General features: G+C 48.6%; 1 protein-coding gene across 1 annotated transcript in view; it reads left to right on the top strand.

Annotated features, from left to right (window-relative positions):
- The window catches only part of IL23R (interleukin 23 receptor), a 469,105-nt gene extending 446,138 nt beyond the window's left edge, over nucleotides 1-22,967 (top strand). The window contains exons 16-17 of the mRNA XM_069232471.1: nucleotides 10,402-10,492; nucleotides 22,259-22,967. Of these exons, the coding sequence (XP_069088572.1) occupies nucleotides 10,402-10,492; nucleotides 22,259-22,852 (685 nt within the window). The 3' untranslated portion in view covers nucleotides 22,853-22,967. The remainder of the gene's footprint in view (nucleotides 1-10,401; nucleotides 10,493-22,258) is intronic.
- The last annotated feature ends 642 nt before the right edge of the window (nucleotides 22,968-23,609 follow it).

The following is a 23,609-nucleotide window of genomic DNA, read 5'->3' as shown; positions in this document are numbered from 1 at the left end:
GCGGTCGGTGTTAAAGCGGCGGCCAACCCGCCAACAGGCTGGCGGTAAAAAATATGGGATTCTGACCCTGGCGGGAACCGCCAACACAGACAGCCACTTTAACACTCCGCCTGCCACGGCGGTACAAACAAACAGCGCGGCGGTCACCGCCAACAGCCAGGCGGCAGCCAATGTACCGCCCACACTATCACAACTCACCAATCCGCCACCTTTTCCGGGGCGGGAGCACCGCCGATAAAAACACGGCGGAAACAGACTACGGACGGGAAAACGCTCACCACTACGCACTCCAGGAGGAAGGAGGACAGCATGGAACCCGAATTAAACATCCTACCTGCTCTCGTCTACCTTCTCATCTACCACGAGTACGAAGTCCGGCGCAGACGACAACGGTGAGTACTGCACCTACGACACACAGGAGGGGGGAGGACGAAAGGTTACGGGCACACACATATGCGCCCCCCCCCCCAACTATGTACACACCAATGCAGAGCAACAAGTCACAGTGACACCACCCAAACACCCCTGAAAAATGCTAGGACATAATCAAATTTGGAATAAATATTTATGTACCAAAAAGCTCCTGAAAATTATCGTACAACCATGAAAGATATTCACAACAAAACTAATGACATACACATCAGTGTCTAACTGAAGTAACAAGTCCTGCACATCCTACGAATTCATCATGTCCGTGGGCCAAAGTTTTGAGAAACAAGGGCAAAGCCCACACAGGAGACCTGAGTCCTTTGGAGAGAACACTGCAGGGGCATCAGATGTAAAAACTACAGGCACCTCAGGGGGAAGGGAAGGGGGGGGCACCACAGCCACATGAGTCCACGACGCCAGATCCACGAGGAGCCACCATGCCCACTGTACCATCCTGGGGAGTGCAAAGCCACAGTCTCTCAATGTCTCTACAGTGGGTGGGCTGCCCACCGTACCATCCTGGGGAGTGCAAAGCCACAGTCTCTCAATGTCTCTACAGTGGGTGGGCTGCCCACCGTACCATCCTGGGGAGTGCAAAGCCACAGTCTCTCAATGTCTCTAAAGTGGGTGGGCTGCCCACTGTACCATCCTGGGGAGTGCAAAGCCACAGTCTCTCAATGTCTCTACAGTGGGTGGGCTGCCCACTGTACCATCCTGGGGAGTGCAAAGCCACAGTCCATCAGGTGGATGACAGTCTCCACTGGTCAAGGAGGAGGCATGGTGGGCACAGTGAACCATAAACAGTGATTGAGACGGCGGTGCCCAGCGGAGCGGTGCTTGAGATGAAGGGCCCAGCGGAGCGGTGCTTGAGAAGAAGGGCCCAGCGGAGAGGTGGAGAGACAGCGGTGCCCAGCGGAGCGGTGCTTGAGAAGAAGGGCCCAGCGGAGCGGTGCTTGAGAAGAAGGGCCCAGCGGAGAGGTGGAGAGACAGCGGTGCCCAGCGGAGCGGTGCTTGAGATGAAGGGCCCAGCGGAGCGGTGCTTGAGATGATGGGCCCAGCGGAGCGGTGCTTGAGATGAAGGGCCCAGCGGAGCGGTGCTTGACAGGAAGGGCCCAGCGGAGCGGTGCTTGAGATGAAGGGCCCAGCGAAGCAGTTCAGAGGCGGCGGTGCCCAGCGGAGCGGTGCTTGAGATGAAGGGCCCAGCGGAGCGGTGTTTGAGATGAAGGGCCCAGCGGAGCGGTGCTTGACAGGAAGGGCCCAGCGGAGCGGTGTTTGAGATGAAGGGCCCAGCGGAGCGGTGCTTGACAGGAAGGGCCCAGCGGAGCGGTGCTTGAGATGGCGGTCCCTGTTCAGCGGTGCGCTTCTGCACCGCTGGCCCTGTTCAGCTGTGCCTATCTTCACGGCGGGGCCCTGTTCAGCAGTGCTCTTCTCCACGTCGGGCCCTGTTCAGCGGTGCTCTTCTGCACCGCGGGCCCTGTTCAGCGGTGCTCTTCTCCACGGCGGGCCCTGTTCAGTGGTGCTCTTCTGCACCGCGGGCCCTGTTCAGCGGTGCCTATCTTCACGGCGGGGCCCTGTTCAGCGGTGCTCTTCTGCACCGCGGGCCCTGTTCAGCGGTGCCTATCTTTACGGCGGGGCCCTGTTCAGCGGTGCTCTTCTCCACAGCGGGCCCTGTTCAGCGGTGCTCTTCTGCACTGCGGGCCCTGTTCAGCGGTGCCTATCTTCACGGCGGGGCCCTGTTCAGCGGTGCTCTTCTGCACCGCGGGCCCTGTTCAGCGGTGCCTATCTTCACGGCGGGGCCCTGTTCAGCGGTGCTCTTCTCCACGGCGGGCCCTGTTCAGCGGTGCTCTTCTGCACCGCGGGCCCTGTTCAGCGGTGCCTATCTTCACGGCGGGGCCCTGTTCAGCGGTGCTCTTCTGCACCGCGGGCCCTGTTCAGCGGTGCCTATCTTCACGGCGGGGCCCTGTTCAGCGGTGCTCTTCCGCACCGCGGGCCCTGTTCAGCGGTGCCTATCTTCACGGCGGGGCCCTGTTCAGCGGTGCTCTTCTCCACGGCGGGCCCTGTTCAGCGGTGCTCTTCTGCACCGCGGGCCCTGTTCAGCGGTGCCTATCTTCACGGCGGGGCCCTGTTCAGCGGTGCTCTTCTGCACCGCGGGCCCTGTTCAGCGGTGCCCATCTTCACGGCGGGGCCCTGTTCAGCGGTGCTCTTCTCCACGGCGGGCCCTGTTCAGCGGTGCTCTTCTGCACCGCGGGCCCTGTTCAGCGGTGCTCTTCTCCACGGCGGGCCATGTTCAGCGGTGCTCTTCTGCCCCGCGGGCCCTGTTCAGCGGTGCTCATCCAGCAGATCAAGGGAGCCAGACCTGGCTTGGACTCCCGGCTCAGTCGCCCTCGGACCGTGACGTTTCTGGACCTTCGGGGACGGACTCCTGGCCTCCTTAGTGTCCTCCTTCCCAGCTGGGATGTGGCATGTGGGGTCCACCTTCTCCGCGCTCCTGCTGCCCTTCCGCTCCTTTGATGGGGCTCTCGGGCCCTTGCCTCCCCTAGATGGTGTGGGTGGTGAAGTGGCCGCACATTGCTCCTTGGGGGCAGCCCTGTCGGTCCTCGCACGGCGGCCCTTGTTTTTGCGGGTCCTCTTGCCGGGGGGGGGGCTGGACGTGTCCTTGCTGCTGATCGATGTGTCACTGCTGGCAAAGGGTGGGCTCCAGAACCCATGCACAACAGTGACACCCGAAGCTGGGCTGGTGGTGGCTGCGGTGCTCTTGGGACTCTTTGAAGATGGATGGGGGAGCTCATCGGGGGGAAAGAGGTCAAGGTTAGCCAGGAAAAGTTTTTTAGGGCCAAGGTAAAGGGTAGGAGAAGTGGAGATGGAAGTGGAGGTAGAGGAGGTGGTTGTAGGAGAGTCAGGTGTGCTGTCATTGGGTGAAGGTGCTGGTGCTGTAGGCTGTCGTGAGGTGGATGGCTGTTGGGTGGGTGGCTGCCTGCGTTTGTGTGTCTTGGAAGAGGGGGTGACAGACAGAGGGGGAGAGGACACAGGGGACGTGTAAATGGCAGTGGGGGTGGTGACTGCACGAGTGTGGACTGTACTGGAGGGTGAGGTGGTGATGGAAGCACTGGCTGATGTTGGGGTGCATGCAGGTGTGAGTGTAGATGTCACAGGGAGGGAGGAGGGAGACGAGGAGGAGGGGGACACAGGGGTGGCAGTGGCTGTTGGCATGTCTGCATCTGGGTGTTGCTTGGGTGAGTGTTTGTGGGATCTGTGGTGCTTGTGTTTGGATGAGCTGCTCTTGGGTGTTGAGGTGTGTGCAGGCTGGTCTGATGGTGTGGATGGGATAGGCTGAGGAACAGGAGACAGAGAAAGGCTGGAGGCAGTAAGAAGAGGGAGGCTGGAAACAGGGACAATGGCTGCCGTCAGTGCTGAGGCCAGAGCAGTGAACGCTCGTTGATGGGCAGCCTGACCCGAATGAATGCCCTCCAGGTACGCATTGCTCTGTTGCACCTCCCTTTGCACACCCTGGATGGCATTCAAAAGGGTCGTCTGCCCAACAATGAGCGTCCTTACCAGGTCAATGAGCTCCGCACTGAGGGCAGCAGGGGCAACAGGGGCAGGGGCTGAGGTGCCTGGGGCGAAGGAGACGCGCGCCTTCCTGGGCGAACCGGCACGGAGCGAAGACTGAGGGGCTGCTGGGAGGGCGGGGCTGGTGCGCTGGGTGGCGGCTGTACCTGTAGAGGCGGGGGGCACGGATGTTGCCGCCACCGCTAGGGAGCTCCCATCCGAGGACGTGTTGCTTTCGCTGCTCTCACCAGCGGTCCCCGTCGTGGTGCTCCCCTCGCCCTCCGGATCACTGGTGCCCTCGGTGTCTGTTCCTGGGCCCACCGGGGCCTTGTGTCCTGCAGCTCCCTCGTGCTCCGATGCCAAATCTCCTCCGCCTGATGATGCTAATGCACACATGCACAAGAAGATGAAGAGAAAGGGTGGGGGGAGAAAAAAGAAGACCAGGTTGAGTGCTTGCAATGTCAACACCGTTGGCGGAGAGGACAGACACAGGAGCCTAATGCACTAAGCCGTGCATTCGGGGTACACTACTCAGTACTACTGACTAGGACAACAGGCCAAGAGACGTCAAACGCGCACATGGGAGATGCTGGACCTTCAATGGCTGTACTTGTCACCCTACCGAGGTGGGGGCCGGGGGCACAGGGCCATGCCTAAGGGAGAGGACTACACTACAGAAAGCGCCCTGGCCTAATGTCACCCACAGCCCTCCTCCCCCACCCAGACGCCTCCACTGCGCAGAAAGATAGGAGAATGTGCTGATACTCACCCCCTTGTGTCTGCTGTGATGTCTTAAAGCGCCCATCCAATTCTGGGTAGGCCACCGCCAGGATCCGGGACATCAGGGGGGTCATGGTGCGACTGGCACCCCTCCTAGGTTGGGAGGCCATCCCCAGCAGTGTTTCTGCGGTCTTCCTTGTTCCGCGGCGGATGTCCTCCCACCTCTTGCGGCAGTGGGTGCCCCGTCTGTTGTGGACCCCCAAGTTCCGGACTTCCTTGGCGATGGCACGCCAAATCTCGATCTTCTGATGGGCGCTGACCTATTTGACATGTACAGGGTGGAAAGGAGGAAATCATCAATGACCTGCATGTTAGATGTGATTGGCCCCCCCCCACCAACTTTGCCAGATGGCACATGCTCTCATCTGTCGGGCGTTGCACTCCTCATTCGCCCCCCACCCCACCAACTTACATCCACCCCAATCCACACAGGCATAGCCCATTCCATGTGCACCCGGTGTACTCACTTGTTGGTCTGGAGGACCGTAGAGTAGCGCATACTGGGGGAGGACCCCATCCACGAGCTTCTCCAACTCTTCAGACGTGAAGGCAGGGGCCCTTTCCCCAGTCGCAGCAGCCATTGTATCTTCCAGACCGAGGTCACAGCAGCACTTGCAGTATAGGTCCTCTCCTGTGGATGATCAGGTCTCGAGTGATTAAGCAGATAGAAAATGGCGGTCACGCATCATCGTGGCCTGCTGTATGCTTCACAATCTGGCATTGCGACGTCAGGTTCCTTTCCTGCAGGAGGATGGTGCAGATGGTGGTGTTGAAGTAGCTGTGGAGCCTGCGGAGAGTGAAGATGAGGAAGACTCAGAGGACGACACAGACAACAGGGACAGAGTAATAGCACAGTATTTCCAGTAGCACACAGGTAATAATCACCCATGCCATTTTACATTTCCTGAAAGCCTCCTGCATCTCAACTTTGTCGGTTTCCCCCCAGACCTATGAACATGATGTTTGATTTTCCCTTCCCTTTTCTGTGCTGTATGAGCCACTGCGTGTCCTCGGCTTGGTTGGCCCATGGACTAATGCTAAGTTACCTCGGTATGTGTAATTCACAATGTTCACAATACGTAATTGATATGTAATGTGTCATACATTTGTAAATAAGACAGGCTGAGTCCTGATTGATTTCAGTGCAATGTGTGATTTATTATTAGTGCATAGATATTGGTACATGATAGTGAAACAGTGATGGGTGGGGGTGGAGTAATGTCCATGGCGTAGTCCAGTTCTCAGTCTCACAGGTGCATTGTCCATATGCCTGTGGCAGGATGGAGCAGGGGCAGTTCAAGGTTTGACAGGGTGGCAATGTGGGACAGTGGGAGGACTTCAGGGGGTATGTGATGCTGGCGGGGGACTTGACATCCTACTCTGTCGTTTTTTTTTATCTCAGGCTCCTTTTGCGGGGCGGTTGTTCTTCAGCAGGAGGTGGGGTTCTGGTGGGCTGTCGTTGTGGTGGGGCCTCCTGTCCACTAGCGCCGGTGGAGGTGGTAGGCTGTTCCTGTTCCTGGCTAGTGACAGGGGCCCTGTGTGATGCCACATGGTCCCGAAACGTGTCCTCTATGCGGTTCAGGGCCTGGACTATGCTCCCCATAGCGGTTGAGATGTTGCTGAGTTGGTCGCTGAACCCCATGTAGCGTTGCTCCTGCTGTGCCTGGATCTCCTGGAACCTGGCCAGTACCGTCGCCATCGTCTCTTGTGAGTGGTGGTAGGCAGCCATGATGGTGGTGAGGGCCTCTTGGAGAGTGGGTTCCCTGGGCCTCTCCTCCCCCCCCTGTCGCACAGCAGCCCTCCGAGTTGCCCTGTTTCCCTGGGCCTCTGTCCCCTGGACGGTGTGCCCACTCCCACTGCCCCCAGGTCCCTGTTGTTGATGGGTTGGTGGGTTACCCTGGGGGCCCTGTAGTGGTAGACACACCGCTGCTTGACCTGTCCTAGAGACAGAGGCATGGGCCCGCTGGGTGGGAGTTGTGCGGTTGTTCCCAGAGGGGGTTGGGTCTGCAGTGGCCTGTGTCTGGGTGAGGGGAACCGACTGCCCAGAGGTCCCCGATGGTCCGGGCTGGTCGTCAGGTTCCAGGTCGACAGAGCTGCTGTCATCACTAGTGGCCTGTTCCGGGGGTGGGATGGACATTTCTGGTCCCTCCTGACCGGTGTGTTGTCGTTCGGGTCCTGCATGGGATAAGAGGGTATGGTTATTGTTTCTGTGTGTGCATTAGCTTGCGTTTTATAGGTGCCCTTGTCCCCCAGTGCTGGCATTCCCTTGGGGGAGGTGTTGTGAAGGTGTTTTGTGGGGGGGGTGATGGGAATGTGCAGTGGTCATGCTTAGGTGATGGGTGTCCATAGTTTGGGGGTGGCATGCAGGGGTTGGTGTTGGGTGGGTTGTGCTGGGGAGACATTCTCAGGGAGGATGTGTGCTGGGGGGTTGGGGGTGAGGGTGGGGGTTAGCATGCTGGGGGGGGTGAAGTGGTTGGCCTTGTACTTACCAGAGTCCATTCCTCCGTGTACTCCAGCGAGGCCATCAGGATGCAGGATGTTGAGTATCTCTTGCTCCCATGTTGTGAATTCGGGTGGAGTGGGTGGGGGTCCCCCGCCAGTCTTCTGCACTGCGATGTTGTGTCGCGAGACCATCGAGCGCACCTTCCCCCATAGGTCGTTCCATCGTTTGCGGATGTCCTCTCTATTTCTGGGATGCTGTCCCATCGCGTTGACCCTGTCCACGATCCGCTGCCAGAGCTCCGCCTTCCTTGCTATGGTGGTGTGCTGGACCTGTGAGCCGAAGAGCTGGGGTTCCACTCTTATGATCTCCTCCACCATGACCCGGAGTTCTTGGTCCGAAAAGCGTGGGTGCCTTTGTGGTGCCATGGTGTGGTGTGTATGAGGTGTGGGGTGGTGTATGTGATGATGTGTGTGTTGGTGTGTGGTGCTTTGTGCTTCTATGTGGTGTGTGTGATGTTGCGGTGTGCCTCTGTGTGTCTGGCTATCTATTCTCTGATGTGTCTCTCTCTCTCTCTCTCTCTCCTTCGTCTCTGGTTTTTGTTGGTATGGGTTTGTGGGTGATGTGGGTGTGTGTTTTATATGGTATTGGATGTGTGGGAGTGGTGTGTGTATGTGTTTCAGGTGTGTGCCTTTCAAATTGTCCAATGTGGTAGGGGTTTGTAAAGGTGTGTGTATTTTGACCGCGGCGGGGTCTACCGCCAATGGAATACCGCGATTGAATGACCGCCGCGTCGATTTGCGGGTCATAATGGGATGGGCGTATTTCTGTTGGTGTGGCGGTGCAGGTTTGGTCTTCTCCAGTTTACCGCTGGCCGCTGATGTGGCGGACTGCAGTGGAGGGCGGATTTTCGGAGGTTTTGCAGTTGTGGGTCAGAATGTCCGTGGCGGCTGACCGCGGCCACGGCGGTATTGTGGCGGCCTTCTGACCGGCGGTAAGCGGCTTTTACCGCCGAGGTCAGAATGACCCCCTTTATTTTGAAGTAGGCCTACTTCAAAGGAGAAATTGGGTATAAGAAGGGCACCCAAAACCACAGATTTTAGATCACTTCTGGACATCAAAAGGAACCTCTGCCTGGAGAAGAGCTGAAGAGCTGAGAAGTGCTGCCCTGCCTGTGACTGTGCTTTGTGGAGCTATCCTGCAGTTGCTGCTTCTGCCAGAGTAAGAGGGCAAAGACTGGACTTTGTGTGCCTTCCATCTTGTGAAGAAATCTCCAAGAGCTTGGTTTAGAGCTTGCCTCCTGTTGTTTGAAGTCTCAGGGACAGCATAGATTTATCTCTGGCGGCACCTAGAGTCTCTGGAGAGACTACTGCTCTGACAAGTGGTGCCCTATCCAGTCCCTGGGCCCTTGAAAGGAAAGCTGGTGGAAATCCAAGGAAAAAGACTTCGGACGACTTCGGACCGACGCCACTGCTGAATCCGCTGACGCCGCCTGCAACCAACTCCGTGATCTTCGCTGGAACGCGATGGCATTCGCAGGCCCGACGCCGCTGCAGCCCCGCTGGAGTCCGCTACACCGTGGAAGTCGCCACACCACGTCGTGACCGACGCCGCTCGAAGTGCACGGATTCAACGTTTCGCACAGACGCCGCGATCTCCGACTTTGCGCATCGACTTGTTTTCACTCTTCACCAAAGGTACTGTACTTAGGGTTCTATGCAACTCCGTGTCTGGCGGCGCTGGTGTCGGCTTGTTGGGAAAGACTCCGCCACGACGCCGTGTTAACACCTCATCGAAGCATTTTGTGTTTCTAAGCGCTATTTTTGAGTTTAATCTTTAAATATTCATAACTTGACTTGTGTATGTCGGGTTTTTGTTGTTTTGGTCTTGTTTTGTTTAGATAAATATTTCCTATTTTTCTAAACGGGTGTTGTGTCATTTTGTAGTGTTTTCATTAAGTTACTGTGTGTGTTGGTACAAATACTTTACACCTAGCACTCAGAAGTTAAGCCTACTGCTCTGCCAAGCTACCAAGGGGGTAAGCAGGGGTTAGCTGAGGGTGATTCTCTTTTACCCTGACTAGAGTGAGGGTCCTTGCTTGAACAGGGGGCAAACTGACTGTCACCCAAAGACCCAATATCTAACACCTGTTATGTATGTTTGTAAAACCTAATAAAATATAATTAAAAAAGATTACATTGTTAATGCTACTGAGTTTATTACTCTAATTGAAAATATTCAAAAATATATTTTAAACTTACTTGTGTCAGTATGTTATAATATGTGTTTCTAGAATGTGTTAGTTGGGCTGAGACAGAGAATATTTGTGTTATAACAAGTGATTAAGTCATTGTTGAGAAATATGGTTTTGTAATTTATTTTTCCCATTTCCTCATGAAGGCCTATGATCTGTGATCTATATGCTTTGGGACTAAAGTATAAATTACTCTAGTCAGGCTCCAACGACCCAACCAACCAGGCCTCAGGTTACATTAGGAAAAAAAATTAATTCCCATGTCCTGGACTCACTGTTTTTGAGAAGGTTGTCAGGACAATGCCTTACAAGAACTGTCACTTCCAACAAACAGCAGATGAGGAATAGAAGGGCTGAAGAGTGCTCGCCTGTCGCGGAGACTGTGTCTTTCCACAGAACATGTAAAGGTTCGGTTTCTAAATTGTGTGGCAGCTGCAGACACACTCATTTAGCTTCCATGCTTTCTTTCAGCTCTGCCCGATAATGTGATCGATGATATATTTTTCTATTTGGAAATTAAGAAACGAAACATTTAGATGTCTCAAAACCATGTACCTTGCCAAAGCATAATTGTTGGAATTAACCAAAGAATGTTAAACCAATGGCATATCTATCTCATTAAAAACCAAAACAAAACCCAAAAACAGTACTGTACATTTAGGTCAACTTCACAGGTCAAAATGTATTTTTTCGAGACAAGCCGTGTATCAGGTAATTTTGGCAGACAATTTTCTATCATATAAGCATATCCGGTGCTCATCGGCCAGGGACATTGCAGTACACAATGTTTTATTGTCTGCCTGATTTTGCTTATTGAACAGAGAGTCCAACAGTCCCTGCATTTTTTAAAGATGCATAAGATTTGGAATGGTTTATTATATTGTAGTTTATTTGGTATACATCAGTAATGAAAGTCTTTTCTAATGTATTTTGCTATTGACTTTTGCAGCATGAAAACTATTTTGATGTCTTGGATACCAATATGGCTGCATGAAAATGTTCCTAAGGCAGAGAACAGTTCTGCAATAAAGTCAATACAGGTACTTTGTGCAACATGGACGAGGTCATGGACTAAGCGATACAAATGGGTATAATTCACTGTGCGTAACAGCTCACATTTTACCAATAGTAAGTGAAGTTAACTCAGTGTGTGATTTGTTGTTAAGCTTTATAAAGCTCTAAACACAGAACAGACTTCATGCAGGAAATTAAATATTCCAATGCAATGCAGGAGGGCAAATTCGAGACTCGGAATGCAGTCTTGTGAAGATGGCAGATTGGAGGGACTCCATTGATAGAGCTTCTTCCTCTGCCTGCTTTTATGAGTGTGTCTAACATTACAATTTGTTCTTCAAAACAAATGGTATGGATTCCATTTTTTTATCATATCACAACCTCTTCTGCGGATGCACAAATGTACAAACACGGGTCATGCACGCATTTTCGAGTGAATTACATTGTCTGTGGTACACACACTAAATCGGTCCCTCTGCAAGTTGGTGCGTGAGCTGAAGAAAGCACACCTTGGAAACACACAGCAGCAGTACCCAGAATTCCGAGCGTCTGCAGCTCATGAACTATACTGCATAGTTATGGAGTTAGTTTATGCATAATGCACACTATGATTAACAAGTCTTGATGTCAATGATATAAGAAGACTATGAGCACTCAGGAGTCTAACAGTAGCCGCCAAAGGCAAATTAACAAACCCATTGTTTCACTCTAATTCGCGTCCCTTCTTATGAGATAAAAATGCAGGGAAACAGCTGGCCATATCAGCATTGGAATCCTTCTGGTTTGCAGTTTCAGCATTTTACATGTGCACCTGCTTGACATGCAGTAATATAGGCAAATGAACCATTGTAATAATGATGATCTGTGTCTGATAAGAAAAGCAGGTAGTTTATTCACTGGATACAGGTTACGCGTACAGATGTGATGTATCGTACACCTACCATTTCAGGTACTCCCTTACTTATACTTCCAGCTTCTTCTAACAACAGCCAGAACCAGCATTGTACACAGACTCTTCTCAAACTCTATGTCTCTCTGCATCATCCACTCTTACAGCCATGACATGGAGGGCATTTGAATAAACATCTCTCCCTCATAAGGAACCCCTTGACCCACTAGATACTCAGTGCACCACCCTTCCATGGAAACCCAACCAGGGAGGGGGCAGTATTAACGCGGTTTGTCATCAAGCTCAGTAGAGAACTGATGCTCATCCCATTATAGCAGTTGATCACACAGTCAAAACTCCAAAGCTGGTGAAAATGACCAGATGACAAGGGCCCCACACCAAATGATCATTGACACAGAACATAAATATTGTAACGATCCCAGGCAGCAGACACCAGATTACATTTACTGCTTTACTGTGATGGCTTATTTTGCGGAGAGAGAGGTGACGCAATTCTCATTAAAATGTGGCAGGCTTACCAACTATCTTACTTGGTAAGAACTCTAGATCTTCGTTGCCAACCCATTTCACTGATAGGGGTCTCCCCTACCCACTTCCCCAGAATCTTCCCCCACCCTCCCCCTTCCCCTCCTGACCCCTCCCCACAACATCTTACCGCAATTATAAGACAAGAACCTATAGCCTGGAAACAGTAATTTCCCCTTCAAGAGAACAAGGCCCTCAATGTAGGTGCCATTATGGTCAGAACAGCTCAGGTCAAATGAGATGAAGTCTACGGAACCAGAGATTAGATGTAAGGTGTGAACGGTGATTCTAATAGCCTCATCAATGAGTTGGCCCAATTCCAGTATGGCTGGTTGCTCAGTAAAGCTCTTCTGAACCTGTGGCATGAAGGATTAATCCTCCCACAGAGCAAGTCTCCTGATAGCACCACCTGGCACAGTAATAACATAAGAAAATAATCTTTGTCTTTAAGATGAATTATATAGGAAGTACTATATTCTGGTGGGCGGTAGACCACATGATGGATGACTGTTAGACTGTGCTGTGAATTTTAGAAGTCATGTACACTCTCTCTATTTAATTTCCAATATGGAGAACAGAACCAGCATGATAGCTGTTGATAATGATGGCAAGCAATGAAAATCTATTTCTATCTGAAAACCTGTCTTTTTGTGAAAAGCTACTGCTCCGTGAAATGGCCTCTGGCTCAAAGCAGCCCTTCAGACAGTTTTCTGTACCAATAAGTATAGCTTCTTTTAAAGAATAAAGACTGGTATTTATTAAATGTTTGGTCAGGGAGAAGAAATGAACAAGCATAAGTTTAAGTCATGGATGAGTGATTAGAAAAGCTCAGCACCAGAGCTAGAGTTGTGGAAAAAGAGGATAATGGATATTCCTGTAATATTGAGTTCTTAAAAACAATTTATAGAAGATCAGCATCTTGGTCATCTACATCACAATAAAAGACACTCTGTAATAGCAGATCCTGGTGACACTAAGTGCCAAAAAAGCAATTGTTGTGGTCAGTGCTCCAGGGGGGTCCTTGATTGAGCTAGAAAGACCTGCCTTTTGTGCAATACTAACATGCATGATAGGTGTCATAAAGTGTTCCTCTGCTGTGCATATGCATCAAAACTGGCATGGTCCACCAGTGTTGAGGAGGGGTGGGAGGAGTTAAAAAGGGGATGCGGGCCAGCCCAGCTTGCTGAGTATTGCTGCACTCAGAACGCAATAATAGAGAGAGTTGTCAATTCAGGTCAGTCCTATCAGTTCACTGAGATAACAACTAACAGAGGCCGGGTCCTGCTGTTCTTTACAGGTGTCAAATTTATTTATGCAAGAAACTGGATGTTTAAGGATGCATCTCTTTCATTTGGGCTTTAACTCCCAGCTACAAAGCGATTCTCTGACAAATTAATGTTGATGTCTCCTAGGCTTTCCAAACAGCTTCATGGGAGGATGGCTAGGACAGGTGTCTTCAGACCATGTCCTGAGAAAGAACTCTTCATAGAAATTTGGATATGGTTCAAAGCATTTACCTATTTAGCATTAGATTGTGGTATCTTGACTATAGTTTCATCTTGAATATTTATTTTGACTGGGTCTCAGTTCCTGCAGGCAAGACGTTACACAGCCATTGCATTGTTTTTGTCGTTAAATGTGTTAAAATCCTTAATGTTTTCTGACACCCGTGTCTTTTGTATAAACCTATGTTAATTTGCAATTTACCAACTTCACCATTCTCAGATGAGTTGACTGCTTCATGTGCTAGCCACAGACTTTCGGTCTAGACAGTAATTTGCGGACAGATATTTAAGGGGTTTATCAGAAAATAGTTTTTGGTAACCCTGCCTGTTTTTGTTATTATCAAACCAACCTAGGATCCAAGCAACACAGACTTGCTGGTTCTGGTTTATATACACTGTTAAAAGTGCCCTTGACATTTTGTTTCCATCATGATACACAGCTGAAGATGGAGCTTATTCGGAATCTAAATTGTTAGAAGCACACATTTTGAAATGGATCAATCATTTTTCTGTAGCAAAAATAGAAGGCTAGGCATATATAAAATTAAAGACAGCACTAATTAATTTGACCAACTTCAACATTTTCCTTTCAATTTTTTGTTCTTATGATGCTCTGTGCATCTTGGCCTGTCACACATTCCAAAACCAATTATGGCTTACCCTGAAATTCAAGGTATATCACCATGAAGAGATGACAAGTTTAGTCAACTATCAGTGACTTAGGTACTCAGTTAGACTTTTGCCCTCCAAAAGGCAGGTGTGGCAAAGCAAACACCTTTGAAACGCCTACTGTTACTGTCCACCACATTTAAGTTCTCTGCTTTGAAGTTGGTGAAGTCAGGAGTCTCTCTTTTATTTTCACGTTTTATGACTGACCGAAGCCTTGGTCAGTCTTTCTTCAGTGTCTTCTGTAGAATTGTCCCACGTGACGCGGAAGAACGTTGTTTCCGCGTCGCGCCGGCTTAAATATGATCCCTACACTCCCGGTGTCCGTTTTTACAGGAGAGCACGCCAGGGTAGGTGACATTGATCAGGACCGGAATCAACGAAGTAAGTGGTTTCCTTTCCCCGGCGGCTGCATCTTATGGGCAATACATGGAGGGCGATCCTTGTAGTTTACGGTCTGGGGAGTCCCACACATTAGGGACTCTCCTAAAGCCAATAAGTTAATGGCAATTCAAGTCAATCAGAATAGTTTCCTTGAATGGATATAGATTTTAGACCCCTCTGACGTTGGCGGTCACAGTATTGATTTTGGTGCAATTAACCACTACTTATCGATGCAAATTACAGGCAAAATTATGTAATAGGTACTCTATATTTAGTCTGGATTTCCCCATCGACACATTGTTAAACTGTATGTGAATTGGGTGAGCCATCTTAGGTGACCGGACGTAGGAACATAATATTGTCTCCACTTAATCAGTGCTGTAGATTGGTTAACCCCATACTTTACTGTATTGGTATGAACTTAACAAGATTCAGTCTTTGATTCATTTTGTTATTCCATATTTTTTATTAGTAGTGACCGTTTGTGGCATGCTACTTCCCAAGGGCCCCCCCCCAAAGATGAGGGATGGTAAGCATATGATTCTGCTTGCTTTTGTACATTATGGGTTACCACCCTTATTCTCACTGGTTTACCATGGGTGTTTTGATTATTAACCGTGTATGCTGACTGTATATTTTGTTTTCTAGGGCAACTTTTTTGTTCTTTATTTTTGACAGACAGTTTACTTGAATGTAAGTGACTGTAATTTATACATACACAAAGTAGTTTTGTATTTTATTTAATAAATATTTTATTCCCCTTAACTTATTATGAGTCAGGAGAAGTTCCGTTAACTGTTGGTCCTGAAGACACGTCATGGGATCTGTATAGACCACCGTACGCAAAACATGTTGACCATGTCTTAGGGGATAGGTGATAATTTCCCATATCTCCATATTTAGTTAGAAAGTGGTTGAGCATGAATCCTCATTTTCCACTTTCCTTGTGCTTTTAATCTTGGTCTTAGCCCTTTCTGTCTGACACATTAAATAGTGCTGATTCTTGTGGGGCTTAGAACCAATTTTAACTCACTACTCTCCTGCCAGAATGAGTGCCTGACCTCTACAATTCTCTAGTGAGTGTTTAATACAACGGCAGCCACTTATAAAAAGATCTCTGGCAAAGAGCCCCCGAACGGGGAGCCCGTCAGATATTGCAGTGCCAGTCTGACGAGGAGCAACCCAATGATGAAGCATGACATCCATTTGGATGAGTGAGGGCTCTTGCTCCTGCACATTCAAGTTCCCCTAGATTTATTATTATTATTTTCTTGGAACAGTGTACCCATTTATTTTGTGAGGAGTCAGGAGTCACCTGGCGGCCTTCCTCTGGGAAGACTCTGCCAGAAATTTTGACAGACTGCCCACCCTAAATTGGGTGGCCCTTTTGATGTGATTTCCAATACAGTTTTACCTGCCAAATTTGTGTTGACATGATGGTTCTGGTGACTGCTCCACCACTAGGAACACCACCTTTCCCTCACGCTAAAAATGAGGCTAAGGAAGGCATTGAGTGAATATCCCTTTACTGCCCATCTCTAAATCTTTCAAAAGGGACACAATATTAAGGACCTTTAAGTCCATGTGCATCCACACACCTAACCAACCTAAAGCAAGTACCATCCTGTGGGGTCTCCCACCAGTGACAGGTCACTACCCATTCTAGAGATGTACATATTGCCCCTACATGGCAGCTACTAAAACAATGGACTTAGGGCCAGATGTAGCATTATCCGAATTTGCGATTCGGAAATTGCGAGTCAGTGCGACACGCAATTTCTGAATCAAAAATTCGGATGCAGAACGGTGTCTCAGGCACCGTCTGCGAGTCGCTATGGGGTCGCAAAGACCCACCTCATTAATATTAATGAGGTGGATTGCATTTTGCGACCCCATAGCGAGTCCCTGCACTCATAGGGATGGTGGCCTGCTGAAGACAGCAGACCTCCATGTCTGTGACTGCTTTTTAAATAAAGCAGTTTTTATTTTTTATTTTGCAGCCCATTTTCCTTAAAGGAAAACGAGTTGCAAAATAAAAAAAATAACGAAACCATTTGGTTTCGGTTTTTCAGAGTAGGCAGTGGTCCATTGGACCACTGCCTGCTCTGAAAACCCCTTTTTGGCAACATTCACAAAGGGGAAGGGGTCCCATTGGGACCCCTTCCCTTTTGCGAATGGGTTACCACCAGTGTGACACTGGTGGTAACTGCAAATTGCTTTGCGGCCGCATTTGCGGTCACAAAGCAATTTAGCATAGCGATGCAAGTCGCAAAGAGGAAGGGGACACCCCTTCCTATTTGCGAGTCGCATTCACAATTTGCGAGTCGGTACTGACTCGCAAATTGTGAATGAGCATCGCATTCGGCATTTTGCATGCCGCAAACTGTGATTTTCGCAGTTTGCACCATGCAAAATGCTTGCTACATCTGGCCCTAAGTGACCCCCAAACCATGGGAGACCAGAATACACACTATTTGTAATACTGACAAAGTGATTTACATGGTCATACACATCTGTGGCCTCCGTTATATATAGGCATGACATCCAGAAAAATCTGCATATGAATTCTGGAACATTGCAATAATATTGGATACCAGCGTAACTCCACCAGAATGACTGTTCACTTTTTAGAAACCAAAATTCAATGCGAAAGATATAAATTGGGTCAGATTAGAAAATATTGAGCATGATAAAAGTTCCACACAGAACTGCTGTTCATGAAATACAGAGATAGATATACTGTTTAAAAACCCATGTCAAGGGATGGAATGTTGACATTTGTAATTTTTCCTATTTTTCTTCCATTCCAAAATTGCTGATATTTCCTAAGCAGAATGTCCCCTGCACATTCACAGACAGGGACACATAATACCGACCTATGATAAATGCAAGCAATCAATTGTATGTATATAATTGGTGGGTCTCACTTGACCGTTATCTTCACAGCACAATTAGGACTCGCTCTATTTCATTACAGTTAATAAACTTCCTTTAGCGTCCCCTTTTATCCAAATGTTTTTCTTTCTTTCTTCATTAACCAGTACAAACAGAATAAGCTCAATGTACATGTCAAGTACTCAAAGCTTGGTTGACAGCCATCCATGTACGCATTTTTAAGTCAAAGCAATACAAGATATCATGGATAAAGAAAATCCTTCAACATGCTAATTCACTGTCTTGTCATGTTCAATCATGAGTGGATTGTGTTGGAGCCTATGTAAAACAACTGTAGGGTCTTAGCCTGTGTAGGTGAAGTATTTTGTGCTAAGGGCTTCTCAATAATAGTTTTGTGTTATGTGTGTAATCAGGGTTCCAGTATCTGTGGTGGCAGGGTGATCCCTGGTGCTCTTTCCCTGGTGTTGGTGGGCAGGGTGGTCACCTACCTCTGAGGTGTGCTCCATTTAGAGCTCTGGAGGGGGTGACACAGCCCCTCAGTCTTCCAACTCTCCAAAGGCTGCCAATACCTCCATTCAAGGTGTCTTTTGGAGTCCTATGGCCTCCTCTAGCTGAAGGGCTGCTACCTCTGCAAATGTCTAAGTACTCACCCTTGCCCGCCATTTATTATGCAGTGGGCCTTCCGGGGACTTCCAGTTGTGTGCAATGTCTTTGCAAGTAATGCCTAGTGCAAGGTTTACAAATCTATCCCCCGCTTTCGTCTTCTGTTGGTGTGGAAACAAAGCTATAAGGCAGATCTCCACTGTATACAGGTCTTGTCTACCAGGGTTCTCCCCAGGTCTGCCACCAGCCTCTCTCAGAAGGAGGCTATGAGTGGGCATTACCACACCATAGATGTACAATCAGCCCCCAGGTGGACTGAAAATGCCTCCAAGATGGCTCTGCCAACCTGGACCCTTACTCCTAGGCCAGAGAGCAAGTCCAACACTCATCTGTCCCAACCCATTCCCAGGTTCTTCCTATGCCTAACTGCCATCAGATAGCCTCACTGTAATGTGTCAAATGCCTTGCTTATGTCAATAGACAACACCAGCGCATCTTGGTGGACTCAATTTGATCCCAGACCCATTATAGGCTCCTAATATTTTGCAAGATGCTGCGGTGCGGGATGAAGCCATTGTAGTTGGGGTGTATCAGGTGCTGCAGGTGGGGCAACAGGCAATTAGCTAGAACCTTGCTCAGAATTCTATATTCCAGGTTCAGCATGGAAAGAGACCTGTAGGCTGCCACCTCTAGCTGGCACTCAGCTGGTTTAGGTTCTGATACTATTAATGTTTCCCTGATGGACTCCAGGCACGAACCATTGTATAAGGCCCCTGCATACGTTTCTGCCAGCTTTGGCTCCAGAAGAGATTCATAGGTCTGATAGAACTCCTCTGGGAGGCCATCCATGCCCAGCGTTTTCCCTCATGTGAGTTCCTTGAAGGCCTCTTAGATCACAAATATTGTTACTTGCTATCCCAGAGCCTTGCTGTCAGTTCTAGGGAGCTATGGTATGTTTGCATGGTCCATGAAGGCTCCAATCTCTTCAGCAAAAGGCTGGTGCAGTTCTCAGTATAGCTGTCTGTAGGGGCTAATAAATACCCCAAGGACCTCTCTTGTGGAGTAGACCAGTGTGCCCTCCTGATCAGCAATATGGGTTTTGGGCCATCCCCTGTCAGTAGGCTGCGCCAGCCATGCTAATTGTCTGCCAGCTCTACCTCCCTCTGTGTGTGTAGAGATCAGATATTCAGGTCTGTCAAGAGCTGTCAACATCTCTCTCTACGGTAGTGGCACATTTCTCTTATTCTGCCATCAGGCTATGCCGAAGTGAAGTGAAGGGTTGCTCAAAGACGCTCTTTCCAGCCCTCAAATTCCATCTTCTAATTTGGATAGGTCCCCCTCCATTTTCACTTACAACTACGGATTTTCCTATACAGAAACCACACACTGTAGCCGTAAAGTCATCCCAGTATATGTTAGTATGTTTCACAGTGAGCCAATTGTGTGTCACTTGTAGACTTCAAGTGGGAATAGGGGAGCACTCACCTATCCCATCTTGTGCACATTAGCAGTTGGTTGTGGTCGAGATCATGTGGCCTTAATACTCCTTAAAGGTAATAAGTTCTTCATTTCCTGGGGAGCGCTGAATATTCCCTTTTTCCGGTGTTCCTCCGCCACTGTGACCCAAGCCCCAAAGATGCAGCCAGTCAGAGATGTCCCGGGTCTGTCTGGGCACTCGCAGAGTTCACAAGTGAGGGGAACCAATCTACCCAAGGCTATGTCCAGGATGCAGTTATAGTCTCACCATAGGACCATCGGGCTGTTCACTTCCTGGGATTGCACCTGGGTCAAAGTTTCCAGGAGTTGGATCTCTCCTGTGTTTGGGGCCTAGATACTGCCCAATGTCAGCTGAATACCGTTGAGTCTACCCTGTACTATTGCATAGCTGCCTTCTTTGTCAATGTTGGCCCTCAGGGGTTTGAAGAGTGCCCCTAGTCTGATCCATATTAACACCCCTCTTGAAATGGACAAGTAACCTGTAGTGTGTATCTGCCTACTCCAGTGTTGCTTAAGTTTGGACATTTCCCATTCAGCTAGATGTGTTTCCTGCAGGAATGCCACATCCATGCCCCTGGATTTCAAGAAGGCCAGTATCCTACATTGTTTACTGACATACCCCTGTCTTCTGACGTTTAATATGAGCATGGTTCACCTAGAATCCTCAGGAAACATCCCCAGTTCTCTCAATATGTGGGTCCTGTGTCCACCATCGATTTCCTGGCCAGAGGTGCATCCCCACCCCCCGGCAGCATCCCTTCATACGTATATATGACCATAGCTGAAGAATATGTGTGTATGCAACTGACAGGGTGGATCGAAACAAATTTGACAACAGTCCCCAACTCCCTCACCCTAGGTTGGAGCAGCAACTGCAATCCATCCAGTGAACTAATCTGCAAATACTGACTTAAAGCAGACCTCTACTACGTGTTTATGGAGGTTGGTCTCAGGGGTAGTGGCCAGATATGTCCCAGCTAGGCCACACCATCTCCAGTCTATCACCCAAACTTTAAAGGGGGAAACTCCCCACCATTCTCAGCCTCATCACTGGGGCTGTGCCGAGTCATATGTCCACATATCGTGCTTCTCCTCCACCCATTCTGCCTTCAAATATTGCCCAATGGAGTCCTAGAGCAGTCTGGCTCATTGCCCATCTTGGTTTAATCCATCCTCGCCCCATTTGTTTCCCTTCACCTTCTCACAGATTATCTGCCATTCTGGAGGTGATGTGCGGGCCTGAGTTCTGGGGGTCCCCCTTTACGTGTGGCAACATGATGTCACACACATGGGGAAGCAGCCTTAACCACGACTCATGAACAGCGAAGTCGTGGACAACGATAGCGGAACAACGCTTTCGTTAACCACGACTTCCTTGTTCGGTGCCTTAACTATATGTGCTTAACCACGCACATGCGTAGTTAAGGCACAGAAGAAGGGAGTCAGCTGAGGAGGACGACGTGATCAGGTAAGTGGGGTGGGACAGGGTCTGTTTTGGGGGCGGGGGCAGGAGGGGTCAGGGTATTTTTAGTTTTATGGGGTGGAGGCTTGGGGTGGTTTAGAGGCAGGGGAGAGGGGTCAGGGTACTTTTAGTTTTAGGGGCAGGGTGGGGGGGTCAGGGTATTTTTAGTTTTAGGAGTTGGGGGTCGGGGTTGTTTAGGTTTTGGTGCGGGGAGGGGGATCTGGGCATTTTTTGTTTTTGGGCGGGTTGGGGGTCAGGGTATATTTAGTTTTAGGAGGTGGTGGAGGGGGGTTGGGGCATTTTTCATTTTTAGGGCGTGGGGGGTCGAGGTGGTTTAGGTTTAGGGGCAGGGAGGGGGGTCGGGTATTTTTAGTTTTAGGGAGGGGTGGTGGGTCGCGGAATTTTTCGTTTTAGGGGGTGGGGTTCAGAGTGGTTTAGGTTTAGGGGTGGGGAGGGGGGTCGGGGTATTTTTAGTTTCGGTGACGGTTTGCCTTAAATTTCCATAAGATCCACAGTTGAGACTTTAGGGTACCTCTGAATTTAAGTATATTCCTTGGCAATACCCCTTATGGCCAGGTTGTCTGATTATATAGCACTTCTAAATCAGATCATAGGAGGCTCATTTTGAGAATAATGCACTGGTGAAATTTCATACATGATAGGGATAGATTGTTGGAGTCTGCACCCATGTTAGCATTTAATTCAGAAATTGTAGGACTTTAATTTAACGCTAAACCTGTGGTCAAGACTTTGGCCTAAATGTATGGGACTTTAAGACTGATACTTCACTGTCCTACCCTGAGCATTGAAGCTATACCCTCACTTACATCATTTGGAAAAAGCCTAAACCTCTCCTCTTCCTTGTATTCCTTATACCTGTGTGACCTACATTTGTCTCCCTCCATTTGTAACACCTGATTCTGGGCCCAAATACAAATCAGTCTCAGGTGTGTATGTTGAAAGCTTCATAGTATGATATGCATGCATTTACTAGAGTACTTCAATGTTCAGGTGCCAATTTACATGTTATGTGCACAAGTGGCAGGAAGTTGTGTAATAACATTAGCACCAACTGACATTGCTTTCTTAGTGTAAGTGTCATTCAGCGCTGGTTAGTGCAAATAGCAGTAAAATATTGGCCCGAGATGGTGCAAATGTATGTAATCTGCCATTGGGACTCTTATTAGATTTTGGAAGAAGGGTGTAATATAGAGATTTCCTAGACTCAAGCAAGCCTAAGTTTTTATATTGAATAAGATGATCATATTATGTTCAAAAAGATTAACGTGTTAATTAATGCATTGCAATCATTTCCTATCAAGCTAACTCATTTTATAATTTTCAGAAAAAAAGTGAATTCATCAATTCCAGTTCTCTACTTCTACCTTCGGATTCTGACCCAGCAGTTACTGAGATACAAGAGACCTTACTCCAGGAAGACTTTGTATTCACTGAAAATGAGAACAAATTCACGGACGAGTTGAGATACAGCCCAGGTGGCCTGCAGAGTGCTCCAATTCTGGATGATTCCACCATCCCACTTGTTGCACAATTTGATGGATACAAACCACAGATTTCTAACGAAAGTACTTTTGAAAGTTCACTCCCTCAAGGGTCCCCACAGATTTTCCAAGAAAATGGAATGGAATTGATCAACACCACAAGTCCTATTTTTCTTTCATGGGCAGAGATGGTAGTAGATGCAAAAAACATGACAAAGGACAACAGAGAAGATGAGTCAGTAAATATTTGCTCCTTCATAAGGACTGAACTTTGTGTGTCCATGGAATTTGAAAGGAAGAATGATATAATATGTGGCTTAATTCAAGAGGAAACTTCCCTTCCCAATGGAATAGGATGGTATTCAATAACTAGAGGGGCAGAACATCCAGAATCAAAGCCCTATTTTCCGCAGGGCTTTCCAAAACAGCTTTACTAAATAAGTTAATTCACAAGACCAGATGTTTCAACCTCCATCTACAGAAAGGAAAATAGAAAACAAAGACGGGACATTTCTTCTGAAGGAAAATGTGATGCTCGTGGTTAATAGATACCCCCAAAGATTACATCATTTTTAAAGGGTGTGCAGCATATTATACTATTTTATAATGACATTTTACATTTAGAAATCATTTTTTTGCCAACTCTTTTTATTAAACATTCTGGGGTGTCCCTAATACAATCGGCCATGGAGTTGATGGACCTGAAAATACTTAGACATACTACTCATATGTACAGACCATATTATACACTATACACAGGTGGGTGTTGTGGCTTTGTATCAAGAGAATTGTGTCATTTCGATAACATTCATTAGAATTAGAATTGTGTTGCAGGGATGGTGTCCAGTTTGAGCCCGCTCTGGCTATGAAATATGTAAGTGTGATTGTATATATATATATATATGCGTTCCCTTCTATCCCCACGCCTTGGGTATACACCAGTGCTTTGCTATGCAGCTCTCCAGTTCAAAGGAGAGAAATGTGTCAGACAGGTTTTGCCCTGCATTTAGACTGGCCCCTGCCATGTTCATAGGACCTACATGCGTGCTTGGTGGACCACCCGTCATGTCCGGCCCATGTGCTCCCAGCGGCGTGCCAGACTACATCCGCGTTCAGGCCTCTCCAGGGTGTAGTTAACCTATGGGTAGGAAGAAGTTTTTCAATTGTCCAGTGCGGCGTGTTATGCACACTATT

This window comes from Pleurodeles waltl, chromosome 4_2 (genome assembly GCF_031143425.1).
Source record: "Pleurodeles waltl isolate 20211129_DDA chromosome 4_2, aPleWal1.hap1.20221129, whole genome shotgun sequence".
Lineage (NCBI taxonomy): Eukaryota > Metazoa > Chordata > Amphibia > Caudata > Salamandridae > Pleurodeles > Pleurodeles waltl.
This window is presented reverse-complemented; position numbering and strand designations above follow the sequence as displayed.